Genomic DNA, 17,310 nt, shown 5'->3' with positions numbered 1-17,310 from the left:
ACTTTATGACAATAATCTCTGACATTTCCATAAAACAAAGAGACATTTAATGGGAAGGAGCCCAAACAATATTAGATGAACATAAACAAGTGTAAGTATTCAACGTTAAAAGATGGCGCTGTGAAATGTCTGCTCGTTGCACACTCTTTTGTTTACATAAACGGTTTTGTCAGTAGTTTTAAGGAAGCTGCAGCAATTGGACGCGAATTGGCTCTGTAGAAACACATTACACAGTTACATCACTGAAAACATTCAAGAGCTTCAAGCTGACCATATGTCACCTCTCAAGCAATTCCAGAGTCTCAGACATATTTCCAAATTTGGACGTGGGCAGATTCCTGCTTCGTTAGCTAGATTTAGCAAACACACCAGGGATTCTGAAAACCCTAAATGATTATTTTCTGTTTTTCCTTCTCCTCTGTCTTGCTGCTTATAAAGAAAACAGTGTTAGTGTTTGCTAACTTGTGTGCGAAGAGAGCTAATTGATTACCAAATTTCATTTTGCACAGCCTTTTAGCAAAGGAAGTTTGCATGTTTTTTATAATCTGTGATACTATGTGGGGTAAACGCAATTAACTAACATTGGATGTTATCTTCTGCGTTATGAGAATAAGATCTACTTCTAATACAATCCCGTTAACCGTCAATAGAGGGCGGTAGAAAGTATGGATGACTTGATGCACCTTGTATGGCTGTTGTTTTAGTGGTCAATTTTGGTATTGTATTCTGAGGGCAGGTCCTCCAGTTTTCCTCTAATTTTGCGCTTTAACGGTCTGGACTCACTCACCGGATTTATGTGTTTCCATATGACCGAGTTTTCATTCACAGCGGGGCTCACACACACTGCAGAGAGAGAGAGAGAGAGAGAGAGGGGGAGAGAGAGAGAGAGAGAGAGAGAGAGGAGAGAGAGAGAGAGGGAGAGAGAGAGAGAGAGAGAGAGAGAGAGAGAGAGAGAGGGGAGAGAGAGAGAGAGAGGAGAGAGAGAGAGAGAGAGAGAGAGAGAGAGTCCAGATGAAAGTGTGTGATCTGCAGCAGGAGAAGGAGAGGGGAGCGCGCGCACCGGGGAGGGTTTTTTAAAATTTGATGGTTCTCGGATCATAAACTCTCGCGGACTTTATAAACATGCACCTTCTGGGATTATCTCTCTCACTGGCTTATCTCCTATACTCAAACCTCGCCAGCGACTTCAAGCACAGAGACTATTATGATTACTACGAGCACGAGCAGATGGACGAGCCGGTGAGTGTTTTATGTCGGAACTGAACCTGGCTGCGTGTTCACCTGATTCTGTGAGTGAGAGGCTGCAGGGAGCAGCGCTTGATTTGAATGTTTGCAGGAGAAATGTAGGCCAGCTCTAGTTTATTTTAGTTGTTTTAGGGGGGCGGGGGGTATATCTCGACGGAAACCTTGAGGAATACCTGTTTAATATTTAATAGTTTACAGGTGATGGAGGGGGAATACCACGCGACTCTTGATGTGGTTACTATGATTTTGTCAGTTTGGTTGTTTGATTTCACATTTGTCTATCACTGCAAATTAAAGTGAAAAGATGAGGTAAATCAGGAGTGAATGAAGGACAGATTGTGCATGCGTAAATCCCTTTGAGCAATTGTGAGGAGTAATCTGATTTCACCCTGAGTTTCACAGTGATTCATCTTAAAACCGAGTTTAAAAGAAAAAAAAAACTACAAATCATCAGTATCTGAATAAAGCCAGTCAGAAGTTGAGAGTTGAGCTTTTGCAACTCATGAACTCAGGCTGAGGTTGGAATAAATCCCTTGATGTAAATTCATAGAGGAAAATGACGTCATTCAAAACGCATACGGGTATTTTTAACCTACTACAAAAATAACTTGAAGGACATTTAAAGACCATGACTAATCATTTTCTAATATTGAGGCCTATTTATCAGTATCAGCTCAAATGTTTTACAACAAGTGGGACATAAAGAGTTACTCAAATGTACAGAACATATCATGCAGAAAACAATGCTGAATTTAACTTGACACCATTATGTAGTTTATCCAGCAGAGGGCGCCCTAACTCCAATTTGATACCACACGATTTTTTTAGCGTTACGATCATCGATATTTTAACGAACAATAGCATCGAAAAGTACCGAAGTTTAAAAAAGTTCTTCAGTCATATTTTTCAACCAACAGCTGCTGCAAGCAAAAGAGAGAGAGAGCAATGTCAAAGTTGTTCAAAAACATTGGCAACGCTCCAGTACTGAAACTATGCAAATATTTATGCACTTTAAACAGTCTACAGGAATCTGCCTTCATTTCTGTTGCTTTGGTATCAACTATCGAATTAGGTCTCCATTTGATTTTTACTAAAATAGTTTTGATGTCTGAAATCTTAACAACCCTCACATGTGAGTAAAAACAAATCTGATTTCCTCTTGAGGCTTTTGCATTGTGTTTATTGAGCGTGTAGGTTTTAAAACTCATTATCCAATTTGACCTTTTTCTCTCTGATCACAAACTGGAAGCGTGTGTCAAGTAGGAAGGATGTGGTCATTGAGAGGGCCTTCATGGTCAAGTGGAAGCTTCTTTTTTTTTGGAACTGACTAACGAGGTGAAGAGTTTCACATCAGGACAGTTATAGTCTTTTATAAGGGAGTCACACACCTGCCATTCGTTGTGACCATTTCTCAGTGGCGATTCCACAGACATGAAATCTCACAGACACTTGTGATCAAACGTGACTTCAGAAGTTGCATCACAATGTGGACGTCAACGGTTGTTGCGTTCTGACGCTTCTTGTTGATTTTCCGGCTCGGGCTGGACGTCCACCATTAATTCATTTTTGTGAAGACATTTAGGGCCTGTAACGCTGGTTACCACCTCTGTCTCAGAGCACTTCTCAACGTCTCTTATTGTTGCTAGGTTACGTCAGTTAAACTCCACTTCCCTCAGTCACGACTGTTAGATTAGTTCTTATAACTCTGTGTGATTAATATCTGTTTTGGTTCAATGAAATATCACAAAGAAAACGTGAAAACAATGCAAATGAATCGTGTCCATCAACCACACAGACGAAATGTGCACCAATCATCTGCACAGTTCCCTTACTTGCGTGTGTTTGGTGCATTACAGTCAGAAAAAAGAAGATTTGTCTCTCTGTGTATTTTCCTAACAGATCATAATCATTTGTTTTATATATTCTTGATATCAGATTTTTCTGCTGACTTGGATGTTCGGAGAATACAGAAAAAGATTCACAAACTCGGATTCTGTGTTTCACATCATTAACTTTCCGTTTCACACACTGGAAGTTGCTTTTCTGAGCTGGTAATTATCCTACTGCCAAGTTTTATAACCAGATTTGGATTGATTCACCATTGAAAACACACTTTTCTTTCATGTCATGCCAGCAGAGCAGATTTAAATTGACCTGAACTGCTAAAGAAAGTGGGCGAGAGAGGAAGGAAAGCAGAGAGAGGGGGGGGGGGGGGGGGGGGGGAGAAAGAGAGGACTGACCATTTTCCAGGGGGGAGGATTAGGAGGGAGTGTTTTCAAATTAGCCAGAGAAAGAGCCAATGAAGGCAGGTGTCACCGGGGTCAAGTGTGTGTGTGTGTGTGTGTGTGTGTGTGTGTGTGTGTGTGTGTGTGTGTGTGTGTGAGAGAGAGAGGGAGGGAGGGGGGGATAAGTGCTAAGCAGTAACACGCAGCCATTTGATCTCGGTAAACTCTTAATTGGGATGATGAGTTTTTCTCACAGCTCCCGTCTTCCTCCTTTAAAACTCTCACAGTTTGTTTTTCAGAGGAATTTATCTGATAGTGCCTCATCTCTGCTGGCATGTGTCAAAGGATTAAAACCAAAAAAAAACAGAACGATTTATACCTCTGCATGTCGGAACTGGTGCCTACAGGGAGAGACTTAACACATTTGAATTGTTTAGATTCATTAAAAAAATAATGAAACGTTTTGTTTCATTTTACTAAGCAAACTGCAGAAAACAGAATCAGGAGCATCAATGTCCTGGTTGATCCATAGAAACACGCACACACACACACACACACACACACACACACACACACACACACACACATACAGAAGTGTGATCCACTTTCTCTCTTCAGTTCTCTTCACCTGGCTTTCTTTGTCTGGCTTAATCATCCGCTGCATGTAAACAGCTGATCCGCGTGGAGGTTCATTTCTGAGGAAGTACAACGCAATGATCCAAAACTCAAAGAGCAGCAGAGAAACGTGAACAAAAACCAAATCAATATATGAGACTTGGATGTCCCTCCCCCTCTGTCTGCAGAGCAGGTGTCAAACCAAGTCTCACACATTAGCGAAAAGGAGACGGTACATTAGTGTATCGATTGTTATCGGCAATCTTAGAGATGATTAGAAATGGTAAAATGGGCTCCAAATATTGTTCATGTGTTGGAAGCACGATATTTCCACCGGACATTTTGAATGTTGATATCTTAAAGCCTGACTCAGACCGTAGACAATATTAACGGGTGAAGCCCGAGTGATGTCACCCCGCTGTCACGGATGTACTCCTGTTTAATGTGAAACCAGGGCTTAAATCTGTGCAGAGTAGATATCAATAATGCATGTTGCATCATGTAAACACTTCTGACTCGACAGCGACAAAGTGTGTCAGGCCTCCTCCCTTCTCCACGTCCAGTCATCACTGAGGTGAACGGAGTTTCTGCACTACAGGGTCTCTTTGGATAAACGCAGGGGTGACCTTTGAACTCGGATCTAAGAAAAACAACATTTTAAATATCTGCAGAAATGATTCGTTTAAGTCAACGTAAACCTGAATGTGAGCTGTATTTTGTACCTGAGCGTGACAAGGTGATTCCACAGCTGCTACTGCTGGAGTGCAGGGCATTATAGGGGATGGCTGACTGCAACATATCATATACAGTGCATATTGCTTTATTAAAGGAAATGCTTTGTTGTATTCAAAGTGCTTCCTTCCCATGCCATTTCTGAATGTGTTGCACTTTATTGTGTCATTATCTTTACAAACTTCTGATCACTGGCTGTGGTTTCACGTGCCTTCGATCCCGTGATCGATCCCAAAGTATCCTCACTCTGATAACATGGTACAATCATGGCATTTTATTCCTTTTTACAGCATCTAGTAACTTATTCAAAAATAAATTCCCAGAAAAATGAATATTTAAGCACAACACAGAGTGGTAATAACTACGGCAACATCACAAAAGATTACTTGTAGGTGTATTTAGATTTTCTAATTTGGCCAGATTCTCTCCTGTGAACACAGAGGAGGCGTGATTTATGACCAATACTGCAACCAGTCAGCAGGAGGAGCTCTCTTCAGGAGAGGCATTGAGCTTTCTATTTTCTGTACAGTCTGGGCCTGATTTACTAAATGTTTGTGTGTATCAAAACGTGTGCAAACTTGAGACCACCAGCAAAAAATGTCCAACTGATGTACTAACAGCGTGCAGTGAGGATTGCGTCTTTCATATGAGCAAAACAACACGTATTGTCCAAATAGTACGTTTGCCTTGATGAATATGCAACACGAGGCGTTTCTGCCTCAGTGTGTAAAATACTGGGAGGAGAAAATGTAAAGAAGTTAAGTTTGTACACGCAGTGTGATTTACCAAGCCAGGTAAAGACTGCTGTGTTTGTGACGGTGTCTGAATTTAACACCTTTGAAAAGAACGTGCTAATCCAAGAGCCCAGTGTGACGCACTGCAGGCTGCAGTTAGGAGGAGACATAGGCACAATAAAAGACTTGTTAACATTTTTAAATGACAAAAAAATAAATTTAAAATTATTTTATATCTTGCTTCAATAATAGTTTAAAAGACACGCCATGATTAAACTATAACTGAACATTCACAGCGTCTGCATTCTAAAGAATTTCAACATTGACACTTATGTCATCCTATTTTTCTCTTCTCGCCAACATTACATTTTAAACTGGGTATTTCCTTTTCTCGGGTTGCGTGTCTCCGGAGCGCTTCTCCAGAGCGCGCTCGTCTCTTCACTCTACAGCCCCCTCCCCTGCTGCTGCGCTGTGGGACCCTTGAATGGGGGGCTCACCATGCTTGTACCCCCAACTTCAGTACCTGTTGCCAGACACAGCGCTGACCAGCTTCTGGTGCGCAACGATTGCACGAGTGGCACACACACTGAGCACCAGTGCCACAGTTCATTTGCCTCTCACTAACACCTATTTTGCGCCTGCAGTCGTCCAGCTTTCCGTCCAAACTCACCGTGACGTAAACGAGTAGAACACGTTAAAGCCTGACAGAAATACTACGGCCTCCACAAGGTTTGCACCTGACGTTATTCACGCAAATGTTCTTAGTAAATCACCCGCAAAACGCCCACAAGCCAAACGTGCAAACTTTTGCAATGAACACGCAATTTAGTACTCTTTAATTGAGATCTTTGTAAATCAGGCCTTCTGTGTTGTCACCATTGGGAGACATTTTGAACAGACTGCCTTGGTGTGAAGTCCGTGTTCTGGAGGCTCACGAGTCCTCTGAGTGAGCTTAGCATGTTTTAAGATCCACCTCGACCTGACGTGTGGAGCTTTGGATGTGTTTTTAGTTGAAGATGAGTCAGCTCTCCACAGGGGAGCAGAACCCAAACAAAAACATCCAAAGTGAAGAGAACAAAGACGTTTGAGTTCATAACTACAGACTGTACTGCATGTGGCTGAATCCACCACAGAGCTGCACATGGTTCAGTCTAGATCCTCACTGACTCATTTGACTTACTGCACTTGGCTTGATACGGGGAAAAATCCCCCGTCAGCCTGTCCAAGGAGGCCTGTTCAGTGCCATTTGTCTCCATGACTTTCTCGAGGTTCCTCTTTGTTTTCACCTCTCCTCCATGTTTTCATTGGCTGCTACATCCAGTTTTCATTTTGACCTGTGGGATCTGCTCCAGGACATTGTTTGCGTCATTAGGGTTATAAGTCCTATGTATCGGCCCTGCATTAAATGGTGTTTTGCAATAACAGTTTTGGTGGATATAATCTTCACTATTACCTAATGAAAGGGCTTTTACCACTTCATGCAACACAGTGAACGCCCGAGAGTTCAGACACCACGGGGTACTTGAATGAGTAATTTGGAAACGTGTTTTTATTGGCCACCTTTCAGATCCCAGTGCAGTTTTTGTTTTGAAAGCATTTTGAAACTTTCATCTGTCGTTTGAAAACTATTGACCTTCGGAGAGTAATTTCAGTCTTAAGTCCACAGACCCTGACACTGTAGTTGGCAATGTTGCAAAAGTTACAGCTACATTCACAAGTTTGATTTTAAACAGCTGATTTGTTGAATGTTGTTGCTGATTATTCGTCAAACTAAATACTTGAGTGCTTTCAAAAAAGATGGCAACAGGGTTCATCAATTTCACAGGAAAGTCTGTGTTTCGTTCAGTTTGAAAGAAGAGGCCTGAAATCTTCCAGCCTGTCATTTAATACTCAGGTGGGTTGGTCTTTTCACCAACCCAGATTAATGTCAAAGGTGTTATTAAATTAAAAATGTTATTAAAGGTCATTGATGCATTTATCACCTTCACACTGATTTATTCAAATGCACTGTACTCTGTAATCTGTCAGGGAAACTTTCACCATCTTCAACAATGCTGCTGCCCGGCTTTTAACGCGCTCCAGAAGATTTGAGCACATCCCTCCCATTCTTGCTGAACTCCCCAGGTTTCCACTTTGAGGATGGATTTAAAGATATTGATCATTTTTTAAGCCGTACCAACTTATATTTCTAAACATCCACCTGATCCTAGTCTGAGATACAATGAATCTGCTCATCTTACTTCTGTTTCCCGTCTACTCTCTCTTTCTCACACACACACACACACACACACACACACACACACACACACAGTCACAAAGGCAGTTTGTAAAAAAGCGCTTAAATAAGATTACTCCAGTATTTTCCAGTATTGTTATCCTTGTGAGTCGGATGTATTTGGGAGTGCGTACACACACATTTCAGCTGATTTATTAGCCCTGTTAGCCGCTTGTTAGCCAATCAGGTTGTAGAACTAATCAACAACAACAAACCCAGAGCCACGAAATGTGTCAGGAAGAGTAAAACAGTGAAGTGCTGCTTAGTGCTCTGTTCCACCCTCGGTACCTCCATCAGGCTTTGCCCTCCGTCCAGCTCTAAGGACAGGGCTTGTGTCAGATCTCTCGTACTGGCTGGACTAGCTAGAAATCTCCCAGCTCAGCGACTCAAAGTTTGACATTACTGCCTGGCTGTAAAACTAAGTCTCTCTCCTGTTTGAAAAAATAAAAATAGAAGATACAATTTAAAATAACTAAAAGCTAAATACGTTTAGAAATTGAATCCGAACTACGAGAAGCCCAAACGCAGGCTTCATGTGCTGTAAGCTGTCAATCAAAGCTGAATGTGTTTGGTTATGTCGGCTTGATGGTGTTGAAAGTGACCAATCATAAGAGGGTCATAACCAGCTTTGACCTCCGTCCCCAAAATGTCACTACTAAAGAAAACTAACCTCATGCATGCAGAGCCTCACCTGGACTGATGAGAGACAGGAAGAGATCAGCACCTTGTACAGTGCACTCGTTGTGCATCTTCAAAGTCAAGATATGGACCAGAAATCATCAACACTACTTAATGTCTATATTCATATACAGTGAAGTCTGTTGGTTTAGTTACTCTTTCATTAAACAGGATTTCTGTGGAGATGTGGAGTCAGAGAACACTTTGACAAAAACTACACATAAAAACCTTTAAAAGAAAATCTGCCTTATTTGAACTCGCCAAAGCTTTCTGTGTTATCCTGCCAGCTTTTACATAACAGAGGGGTGTTACTCAGGATCAGAATTGGGATGCATTTCTAAGTTCATAAAAATAAACCATCTTGGTGCTCTTATTTTTATTTTTACCTCTTCATGTTGAGTGTTAAACTTTCCATCTGAGCGTGAGTTGTGTTTCAGCGCTGTCCTTTTACTTTTCCCTCCAGGAAACCTTGAGAGAAAGTTTGGCTGTGGGATGAAAAACATTCCTCTGAGTGGAAGATGAGTGTTGCTTTTGAAATGCAATGATGGCTGGAGGTGATAATGGGTTTAAGGAGGACGGTGTATCTCGCCAAGAACTTTCCAACATGCATGTAATCTGCGGATGAACCAACGCCAGCATCTCTCTGTCTCGCCAAGTCGCTCTCCCGCTCTCGGTGGGGTAATGTTTCTCCATCATTCTTACTACATCATGATGAAGGCGACTAAGAATAGAACTGTATTAGTCCTCTTTCGTACACTTTCTTCAGCTTTCAGCATTACTCAATCACCGCACGATCTCTCATCTCTCGGTTTCTGTTTGTTCTGCAGCCTCACCCCTTCTTTCACTCTCTCCATGTGGATCTCTCGCCAATAGTTCACATCCCCCTGGAGTCTGCAGAAGAATGTGGTGTGTCATTAGCAATAATTTGGTTGGAATTTTTCTGTGATTTTTCCAAGGACTGTCCAGCTCAATAGCACTGCTCTGGCTGAGCAGCCATTGGCTCCAAATCCGATCGTGTAGATTCAAATTAAGACGGCACTAAGTGCTTCTGTTGAGCATCCGCTTTTTTATACCTTCAGGTTCAAAAGAATGTATTTACATCAGCAAGCTAACGAAAAAGCATTCACCAGCAGTGACAGTAACTCTGACACCTTGGAGAGAGAGAGCTGTCTTCCCTAATGCTCTTCAGTGCGTTCTAACCTCTCTCCATGTTTCAGAAGCATCTCCAACATTGATCCTAGTTTGAGCAGCTTTCTGCTGCTGGAGCTTATTAGAAACATGCAGAGGCTTTTTAGCTCGGGTACAATCACTTCTATCTGAAGCAGTTCCACTGCCCGCTTCCATCGCTGCAACACCTGTTGACCTGATAACTGCTCTCATATCTGGCAAACCCAGGGGCGTCCAAAACGACCGTGGGGGGAGGGGAGTCTTTAAGTGATTACATTGTCATTGTGATTGATGGACAAAAACGTTTTTGAAATCTTGAATCTCGAATGACTCTAGTTGTTACCTTGTAGGGAGCTAAGTTAGGGATGAACACGTTGAATTAACTTATTGGTTAAAGGTAATCACCCTTGCTCGTTGGCACCAGAATTACTGATCTGTTGAATCAATAGTTAATACTTTGGCCTTTGATGCTGGTTGGCCAGGTTTGTGACTCCAGCTAATGGCTCTCTCCACCCTACCTACTTGTTAACACGCACAGTGAACTGATAGCATCCTGTAGGAGCAGCGTGTCTGGCAGTATGCCGATCTAGAAAATGGAGAAGTTATTCATAGGCTGTCCGGTTAAGCTGACGTTTTGATCGGAGCAAAGCGTGATCACATTTAGCATGTCAATGTTTTCATGCAAGGAGGACAGAAGGCTGGCAGTGCTAGCGCTGCTAACGTTAGCCACACTAGGCAAGCCAGACTGCACTGACACGCTGACAAGTTAAGATACATTTGCTCAACTTCAATTATTTTTTGAGTGTTTTCTTTCATGAGGACTAGCGGGTTAAACGGACAAAGATTTTAGTTGACTGTGAACATCCTTTTGCTTAACAAGGATAGAATACTTTGACATCTGAAAGACCTTTGACTTTATGGATCTTGTACATTGGTTCCAACCATTTTCCCTTTCATTTGGAGCCAACCTCAAGTGGACACTGGAGGAACTGCATTTATTTGTATTTTTTGCTTTGGCTCAGTTTTTCAACACCTGAGGGTGCAGTTTGGTTGGACTGTGTGTTGTGGTAGTTTGTGATTATTAAGAGGCAATGTTGGGAAGCAAATCCTTTGAAATTCTCTGAAACAAATGAATCAGTCCGTAGGCTGTTAGAGTCAACCAGAAGAGACTGAGACACTTTGATTTTTGTCATTTCACATGTAACATTACTCCACATTGCCCCTTTTAAATGCCGGCGTGAGCACCAGCTAAACTCTTTGGCTATCACCTTCTCCTTCAACATTAATGTTTCTGTGGAAAGTAGAATAAAAGTGTCGTCAGGGCAACAACATGAGCCAGGTTTCTCTCAGAATAAAGAGTATCACGTTGGTTCTTCCCTCTTGGGTAATCCCAAAATAAATGTAATAATGTTCTTTTTAAATCTTAACATCTGTTGTAGGGCTGAGCATTGATTGGATCTAACTCAAACGTATGTAAGCCGACAGTCATCCTCCATTTTAATTCCTTCCATTCGATCCATCTCTGTGCGTCAGTTAAAGATTTTAGAAATCTGATCAGTGGAACATTTTCAGCCCTTTTGACAACCATAAATGACCCCACCTGAAATACATTTGCCAAAAGGACGAACATTGTCTCTTCGTTTTTACGCTACAACGCGTCACTTAGACAACCTTGAATTCTTTGAGTCAGATTCACTTCTCTGGGACCGGCACTGTGACGGAGCGGTTTTAATTCAGGACTTTCTGACTCCTAATGCTCTTTGAACTCTGCGTATGTGAGGCCTCATTCAGCCTGCGTTGACATCTGAAGGTTAAGCGGTTGGTGTCAGACCCTCCAGAGACTGACCCGCAGACCTCACCAGTTGACACACTGTGTTTTAGTCCGTGAGGGTCTGAATGGGAGGTGGGGGGAGCCGTTAATGGGAGTGAATGGAGGGTGAAAGAGGGTCAGTGAGGATAGAATGCATAATGAAGTTGCCGCTGAGAGGCCAAGAGGCTCCTTCTGCTGAGAACATGCAGTCTAGTAATCTGTTCAACTGAAAATAGGGGACATGGAGGAGCACTTGTATCTTTTGCACATACAAGTATTTAATAAGACTTGTCAGCTCCTGCAGCGTTACTATCTGCTGACCTCGGCATTTTGGATCTTATACAGTAGCAGTGTGTAATTTACTGTGAAGCTCAACATTTAACAAATCCCTTTTCAAAGCTGGTCTGTTTGTGTCTTTAGTTATGTACACAATGAGATTTAATCGAGATTTAAACTAAAGTGGAAACGTCCACTCATAAAAATCGAAGCCTGTATGACAAAAAAAAGATGCAGTTCCTCGAGAGTCCAAATCTCAGTTAAGGTGCCACAGTAAAATGCCTCTTTTTAAATAAGCAACAAACATGTTTACAACCTAGCAAAAAACAGCAGCTTTGATTTCTATATCTAATTTCTTTAGCACATGTGTTTCTCTAAAACTCATCAGTCTTGATCATAGGTTTGAACTCAGAGTTATTCATACATTTGCACAAAGAAGGGTGTGAGGGTTCAGGACAAATGGGCCTAGTGTGAGTCTCTATCCGATCATGTGACGGCATGACTCAGGCCTAAGCGTAACGAACAGCGAGACTGATGAGCTGAAGCAAACCTGCACCTGCAGGAGAAGGAGAAGGCTGCACAGCTTCCTCACAGTCACCAGCCCATGTACAAGCCTCCTCCAGGCAGAAGCAGAATAATAGCTTAGCCTGCTTCAGCATCGAGCCTACTGCCCCCACTGCTGTGTCAAAGAACCTTAGAAACAAGTTAGACAACATTAGGCCTGTTTCAGATTTGAATCTTAAGACAAGCCAATGCATACGAGTCAAACATACAAGCTGAGGTGGCCGCCGAGCACCTGCGCAGTAGCTCAGTCCGTAGAGACTTGGGTTTGGAACCAGAGGGTCAAGTCCTGATGCGGACCAAAATATGGAAGTTGGTCTGGTAGCTGGAGAGGGGCCAGACTACTTCTCGAGCACTGCCTAGGTACCCTTGAGCAAGGCACCAAACTCCCTCCGATGGGGGCAACTGCTGCACTCTCTCCATTAATGCATGTCCAGAGGTCCTGCTTGTGCATGTGTGTGATTCAGGCCTGTGTGTGTGAGAAGCACGTCTCTGCAATAACAGTGGGAACCACAATTCATAAAGTAAATGAAATAGACTAAATAAATATGTGCTGCTGTAGCTCGTCAGTTTTTATGACAAGAGTCGGTTAGTAGGTTGCTGCAGCTTCTCGTCTCTCTTATATTATCTATGCCTCTATATGTCGTTGTGAGGCGACGTGAGCTCATTGTATTAAAAAGCCTTTCTTTGGTCTCATGTCACCACATGCCTCTCTGCTCCCGGCTGTTTCAGAGCTTTGACTTTCACAGCGCTATCCATGGTTCTGATAGCTTTTTCTTTGACCTCTATACTTTGCAAATACAACAGCCTCAGTTACACACTCAACTGTCAAATTCAACTCATGGTTGGTGCTTTATATATTAGACCTACTAATCGTGTGGAAGGCCCGTCGTTGATGTGTCTCTGGCTCTTTTGGTCCTACTGTGGGCGAGTCTTTGACACATGCACACTGACACACTCAACGTCTCAGACACAGCGGCAGGATATTAACTTTGGCTGAGCCTGAAGAAGTTCAAGCAGTTTCCTTCTCTTATCTGTGCGTTTCGTTCATACTTGCAGTGTAGAGCACTAAATGATATCTTCATTGTCCCAGAAGTATCTGCTGGACTCTTTGCTAACAAACTCTATGAAGTTACACGACCCTTCATAACCGTCTGGATTTAAACTAACTTTTCTTCAAAGTAAGAAATACTCATATTTTATTTAACTCAATTTACTTACTGAGATTGTTTGGACTACTTATTTAATCTTATCTAATCCAATTTTAACTCATCTAATTCAATCTAAAGCGATCTAATACGATACAAATCTAATAAACAATAATTAAATAATTCCTCTCTGATCTCTGAAATTCTCCGTCGTCTGATTTAGAGTTTCTAAAAGTGCACCACGCTCTCTGACACTTTATAAAATGACATAAATACAAGAACATTTCTCAGATTTCTTTAAGGATTTGCAGATGTTTCTCTCTCTCTCTATCTCTATACCTCTAACTGTGTGTGTGTGTGTGTGTGTGTGTGTGTGTGTGTGTGTGTGTGTGTGTGTGTGTGTGTGTGAACAGCTGGTTTAACAGTCAGTTCTGAAACACAGAAAAAGGTTTGAATCAATAGGCAGTTAAAATTTAAACGTGATTGAAACTGACAGCGTTGCCATGGTGTGTGTGTGTGTGTGTGTGTGTAGGTGTGTGTGTGTGTGTGTGTGTGTGTGTGTGTGTGTGTGTGTGTGTCTACCAAAGTCCCCTCTTTATTTCAAACTGTCTGTGGGTGTAAATCCAAATGTTTGACCTGCCAGGTGGCAACATGTCTGGATATACTTTGCAAATTAGGCCACAGTTCATGTTGGCAGTTTATTCAGATTATTATTATTTCGTCTAAAAACATTTATTTTGATGACATTTGAGTCATTTTACCCATTCTCCTTTTGGTCTGTTTTTGGTCGGCTGAACGTGAACTCATTCATTCATACAGGTGACAGGAAACATGTCTGCAGTCGATTGAATAAAACCTTTTATTAATACTGATACTTTATGAATCTGAGTGTTTTAAGATGTGCTTTCTTTCTCTCGGCCTCACACACACACACACACTCTCTCCTAATGTCTGCAGCACTCACACCTCTCCTCTTTCATGCACTTGTTTTTTGAAGAACAGATTAACACATTCAGTACAATATCATGGATATCAAATCAGTCATCAATCATATTTCAGTCCTGCTTTTCATGCAGGAAAGGAGCCACAGGTTGGATCTTAACCTGGACTATCTGCTTGTTGGACTCTGCACAAAGAGCATGAAAACCCTAAACAGGAAGGTGTAGACTTCCAGAAGCAGCACAGCTATGTCCCTGCACGCCACTGAAGAAGGCGTGCAGCATACAGAGCTTTGAGCCGGTTCATCCTGACTGAAGAGAGTTTAAAGAGAAACAAGCTCCTGTCAAGTGAGTTATATCAGATCAGTGTCTTTAAAGTACATCGGATAAAATGCCAATCAAACAGGTTTTATTATTTGAGACGTTAAAGGTGCGCTGTTCAGATTCTGTACTTTAAACTGTCCTCAGAGGAAAATCTGGTCCCATGAAAACTGTTTGAAGATGAACTGCTCCACGAGATGTTTTGATGGTGGACCCGCTAACTCTCCAGGTTTTATCTCTACGGTGTCCAGGGACCCATTTTTATAAATAAAGGTTGTTTATTTAGTTTAGGAAATATAGCATACAATTATTTCTCCAAATTTTAAATTTCAGGACCAAACCTCCATCGAGCATCTTTAAAGTTTGAAATCTAAACCTCCTCCTGCTTTCATCACACAGCGTCCAGCCCTCTGACAGCAGGAGGAGCGACACGTTTCATCCTAATCTTCAAATACATTTGTGCTTCTCAGTTACCTAAATGTCATCAACCATATCAAACGATGTTCGACCCTACGTGCAGTCGACATGAGCAGCTCTGTGATTGTAACCTCTAATTAGTGTTGAGCCGCCTGGGACTCACACAACGCTTCACATTGCACAAGTGTAGCTGCCACACTTCTGCTCAATAAACAGAGTTTAACCAGCAAATAGAAACTTATTTTTCTTTGACCGTCTGCTTCGTGCGCCTGCTGACTGAAAAACTCGTCCGCTGCACGCACACTCACAGTGTTCTCCCACGACTGATGGCGATGGCAGACTTTTATTGAAGCTTAGTCCTGGAAATGAGAAAACTGGCATGACTCACGTCGCAGGACATTTAGTGTGTATATATACACACACATCGAAATGTCGATTTTAAAATGGTACATCATTCATCCCTAATGAATTGAAGACTTATGTCAAACCTTTGTAAGTCAGACTTCACCAGCGGCTGTACAGTCTGGACTTTTCCTGCATTTCCATAAAAGAGTTCATGCAACATTTTGTCCAGGAGCCAAATGAGCTCAGATCCACTTCTGTTCCTCCGGCAAAATGTTGACGTCCATATCTGCTCGTTCACCCACTTGAAGCGTGGATTACAACATGTCCACTGGATGTTTGAGCTTGTTTATCAATTAGAAAACGTCCTGGTCTGAAGCACGCTTAATCAGTGTTTCATTATCTCAGGACCATCTTTATCCACACACAAGTGCTGTAAATGTAACTTTGACATACCCAGTATGAGAAGAGATAAAGAGTGAATGATTAACTGTGGCTCGTGTCCTCATGAGTCCCACTGTTTACTGTTTTAGGTTGTAAACACGTCCAGCAGCTCTCATGACATCAGCGCTTCTGCTTGTTCGACAAAGTATGCTGGAGCTACACGTTGGCCGTCCTGGAGTAAACTGTGTGTGTGTGTTTGGTGTCAGGGAAGACACACACACATTCAACCACTGCACGGTAAAACGAATACTCTGTCATGATGCATTTTTAACTCTTACACGAAAAGGAAAGAAAACACAAAGTGCTGACTCTCAGGGAGACCACCAAGCTCGTGGTTTGTTTGGTGTAAAAAGGCTTTCTTTCAAAGCACCCACAAAATAAACACACACACAACATAATATCCACGAGCGCCACGTTGTTTTGCTGTCTCTGAAAAGAGAGAATGTGTTTTTACTTGTTCGGAGTAAAAATGAGAAAGTCGAGAGAACAAAGGAAGAGAGCGTCTCTGCTGCTCTTAGAGATGAATCCACGTGTGATTACATCTTTGGGGACTCATGGTTTAATGCTCCTGTGTTTCATGAACATGAACACATGACACAGTGCATTGTGGGAAAGAAGTGGACCTGCTGCCTGCGGCCTTCATGATGTCAGAGTTGTCAGGATGTGATCAGTAGAGTGTTTTCTTTCATCTGCATCAATTAAACTGAATTCATACTTTTTGTCATATTTGGATCTTTGAGTCATTTTCTGCTTCACCAAACTCCTCCTACTTTTTATTCGTACTGTGACGTAGACCCCAGGCGGGGGGGGGGGGATCAGGTGGAGTGCCAGACCGTGCTTTTCATGTCCTCATTATCAATAATATCTAAATCAGTCAGTTCCTAGAGTTACACTGAATAACACCACAGATGCGGTGAGCTTCATTCAGAATGACTGTTCTTTGTTCCAGCGTCCAAGTAAACTGAGCTGGTTTCTTTTCTTTGATGGTGTCTGTTTGATTGAGGCTCTGACAGCGTGTTCTCGAGTGTTTCACCATCTGTGCTCACTGATCTTCTCAGTGTCCGACTCTTTCGAACATAGATCTGTCCATTTTGGCTGCATCGGACGATTTTATTTTTTAATCATTTTGATTGTCTGTGTGGACAGAGTAGACCCTGACCCCAATCAGGAAGCCTTTTCTAGTCGAGTACAGAAATGTAACTTTTTTCAGTTTATTGTTGTTTGCCTTGCTTACAGCACTCTCAGTGTGAACTCATGGTACAGTGCACACTTCTGATTTAAGCTTTCACAACAACAGGAGGAAGTAATGTGACTCGTCCAGGTCCAGGCTTCAGGTAGAGTCAGATAATAAAGGGGGAGAGAGACAGTGACATGGAGGACAG

General features: G+C 42.2%; 1 protein-coding gene across 1 annotated transcript in view; it reads left to right on the top strand.

Annotated features, from left to right (window-relative positions):
- Positions 1–869: 869 nt before the first annotated feature.
- vegfc (vascular endothelial growth factor c) overlaps positions 870–17,310 on the top strand; it is a 41,958-nt gene continuing 25,517 nt past the window's right edge. Inside the window, exon 1 of the mRNA XM_079338426.1 lies at positions 870–1,239. Within this exon, the coding sequence (XP_079194552.1) occupies positions 1,123–1,239 (117 nt within the window). The 5' untranslated portion in view covers positions 870–1,122. The remainder of the gene's footprint in view (positions 1,240–17,310) is intronic.

This window comes from Symphodus melops (genome assembly GCF_947650265.1).
Source record: "Symphodus melops genome assembly, chromosome: 2".
NCBI lineage: Eukaryota > Metazoa > Chordata > Actinopteri > Labriformes > Labridae > Symphodus > Symphodus melops.
The sequence above is the reverse complement of the archived record's forward strand: the minus strand, read 5'-3'. Positions and strand labels throughout refer to the sequence as shown.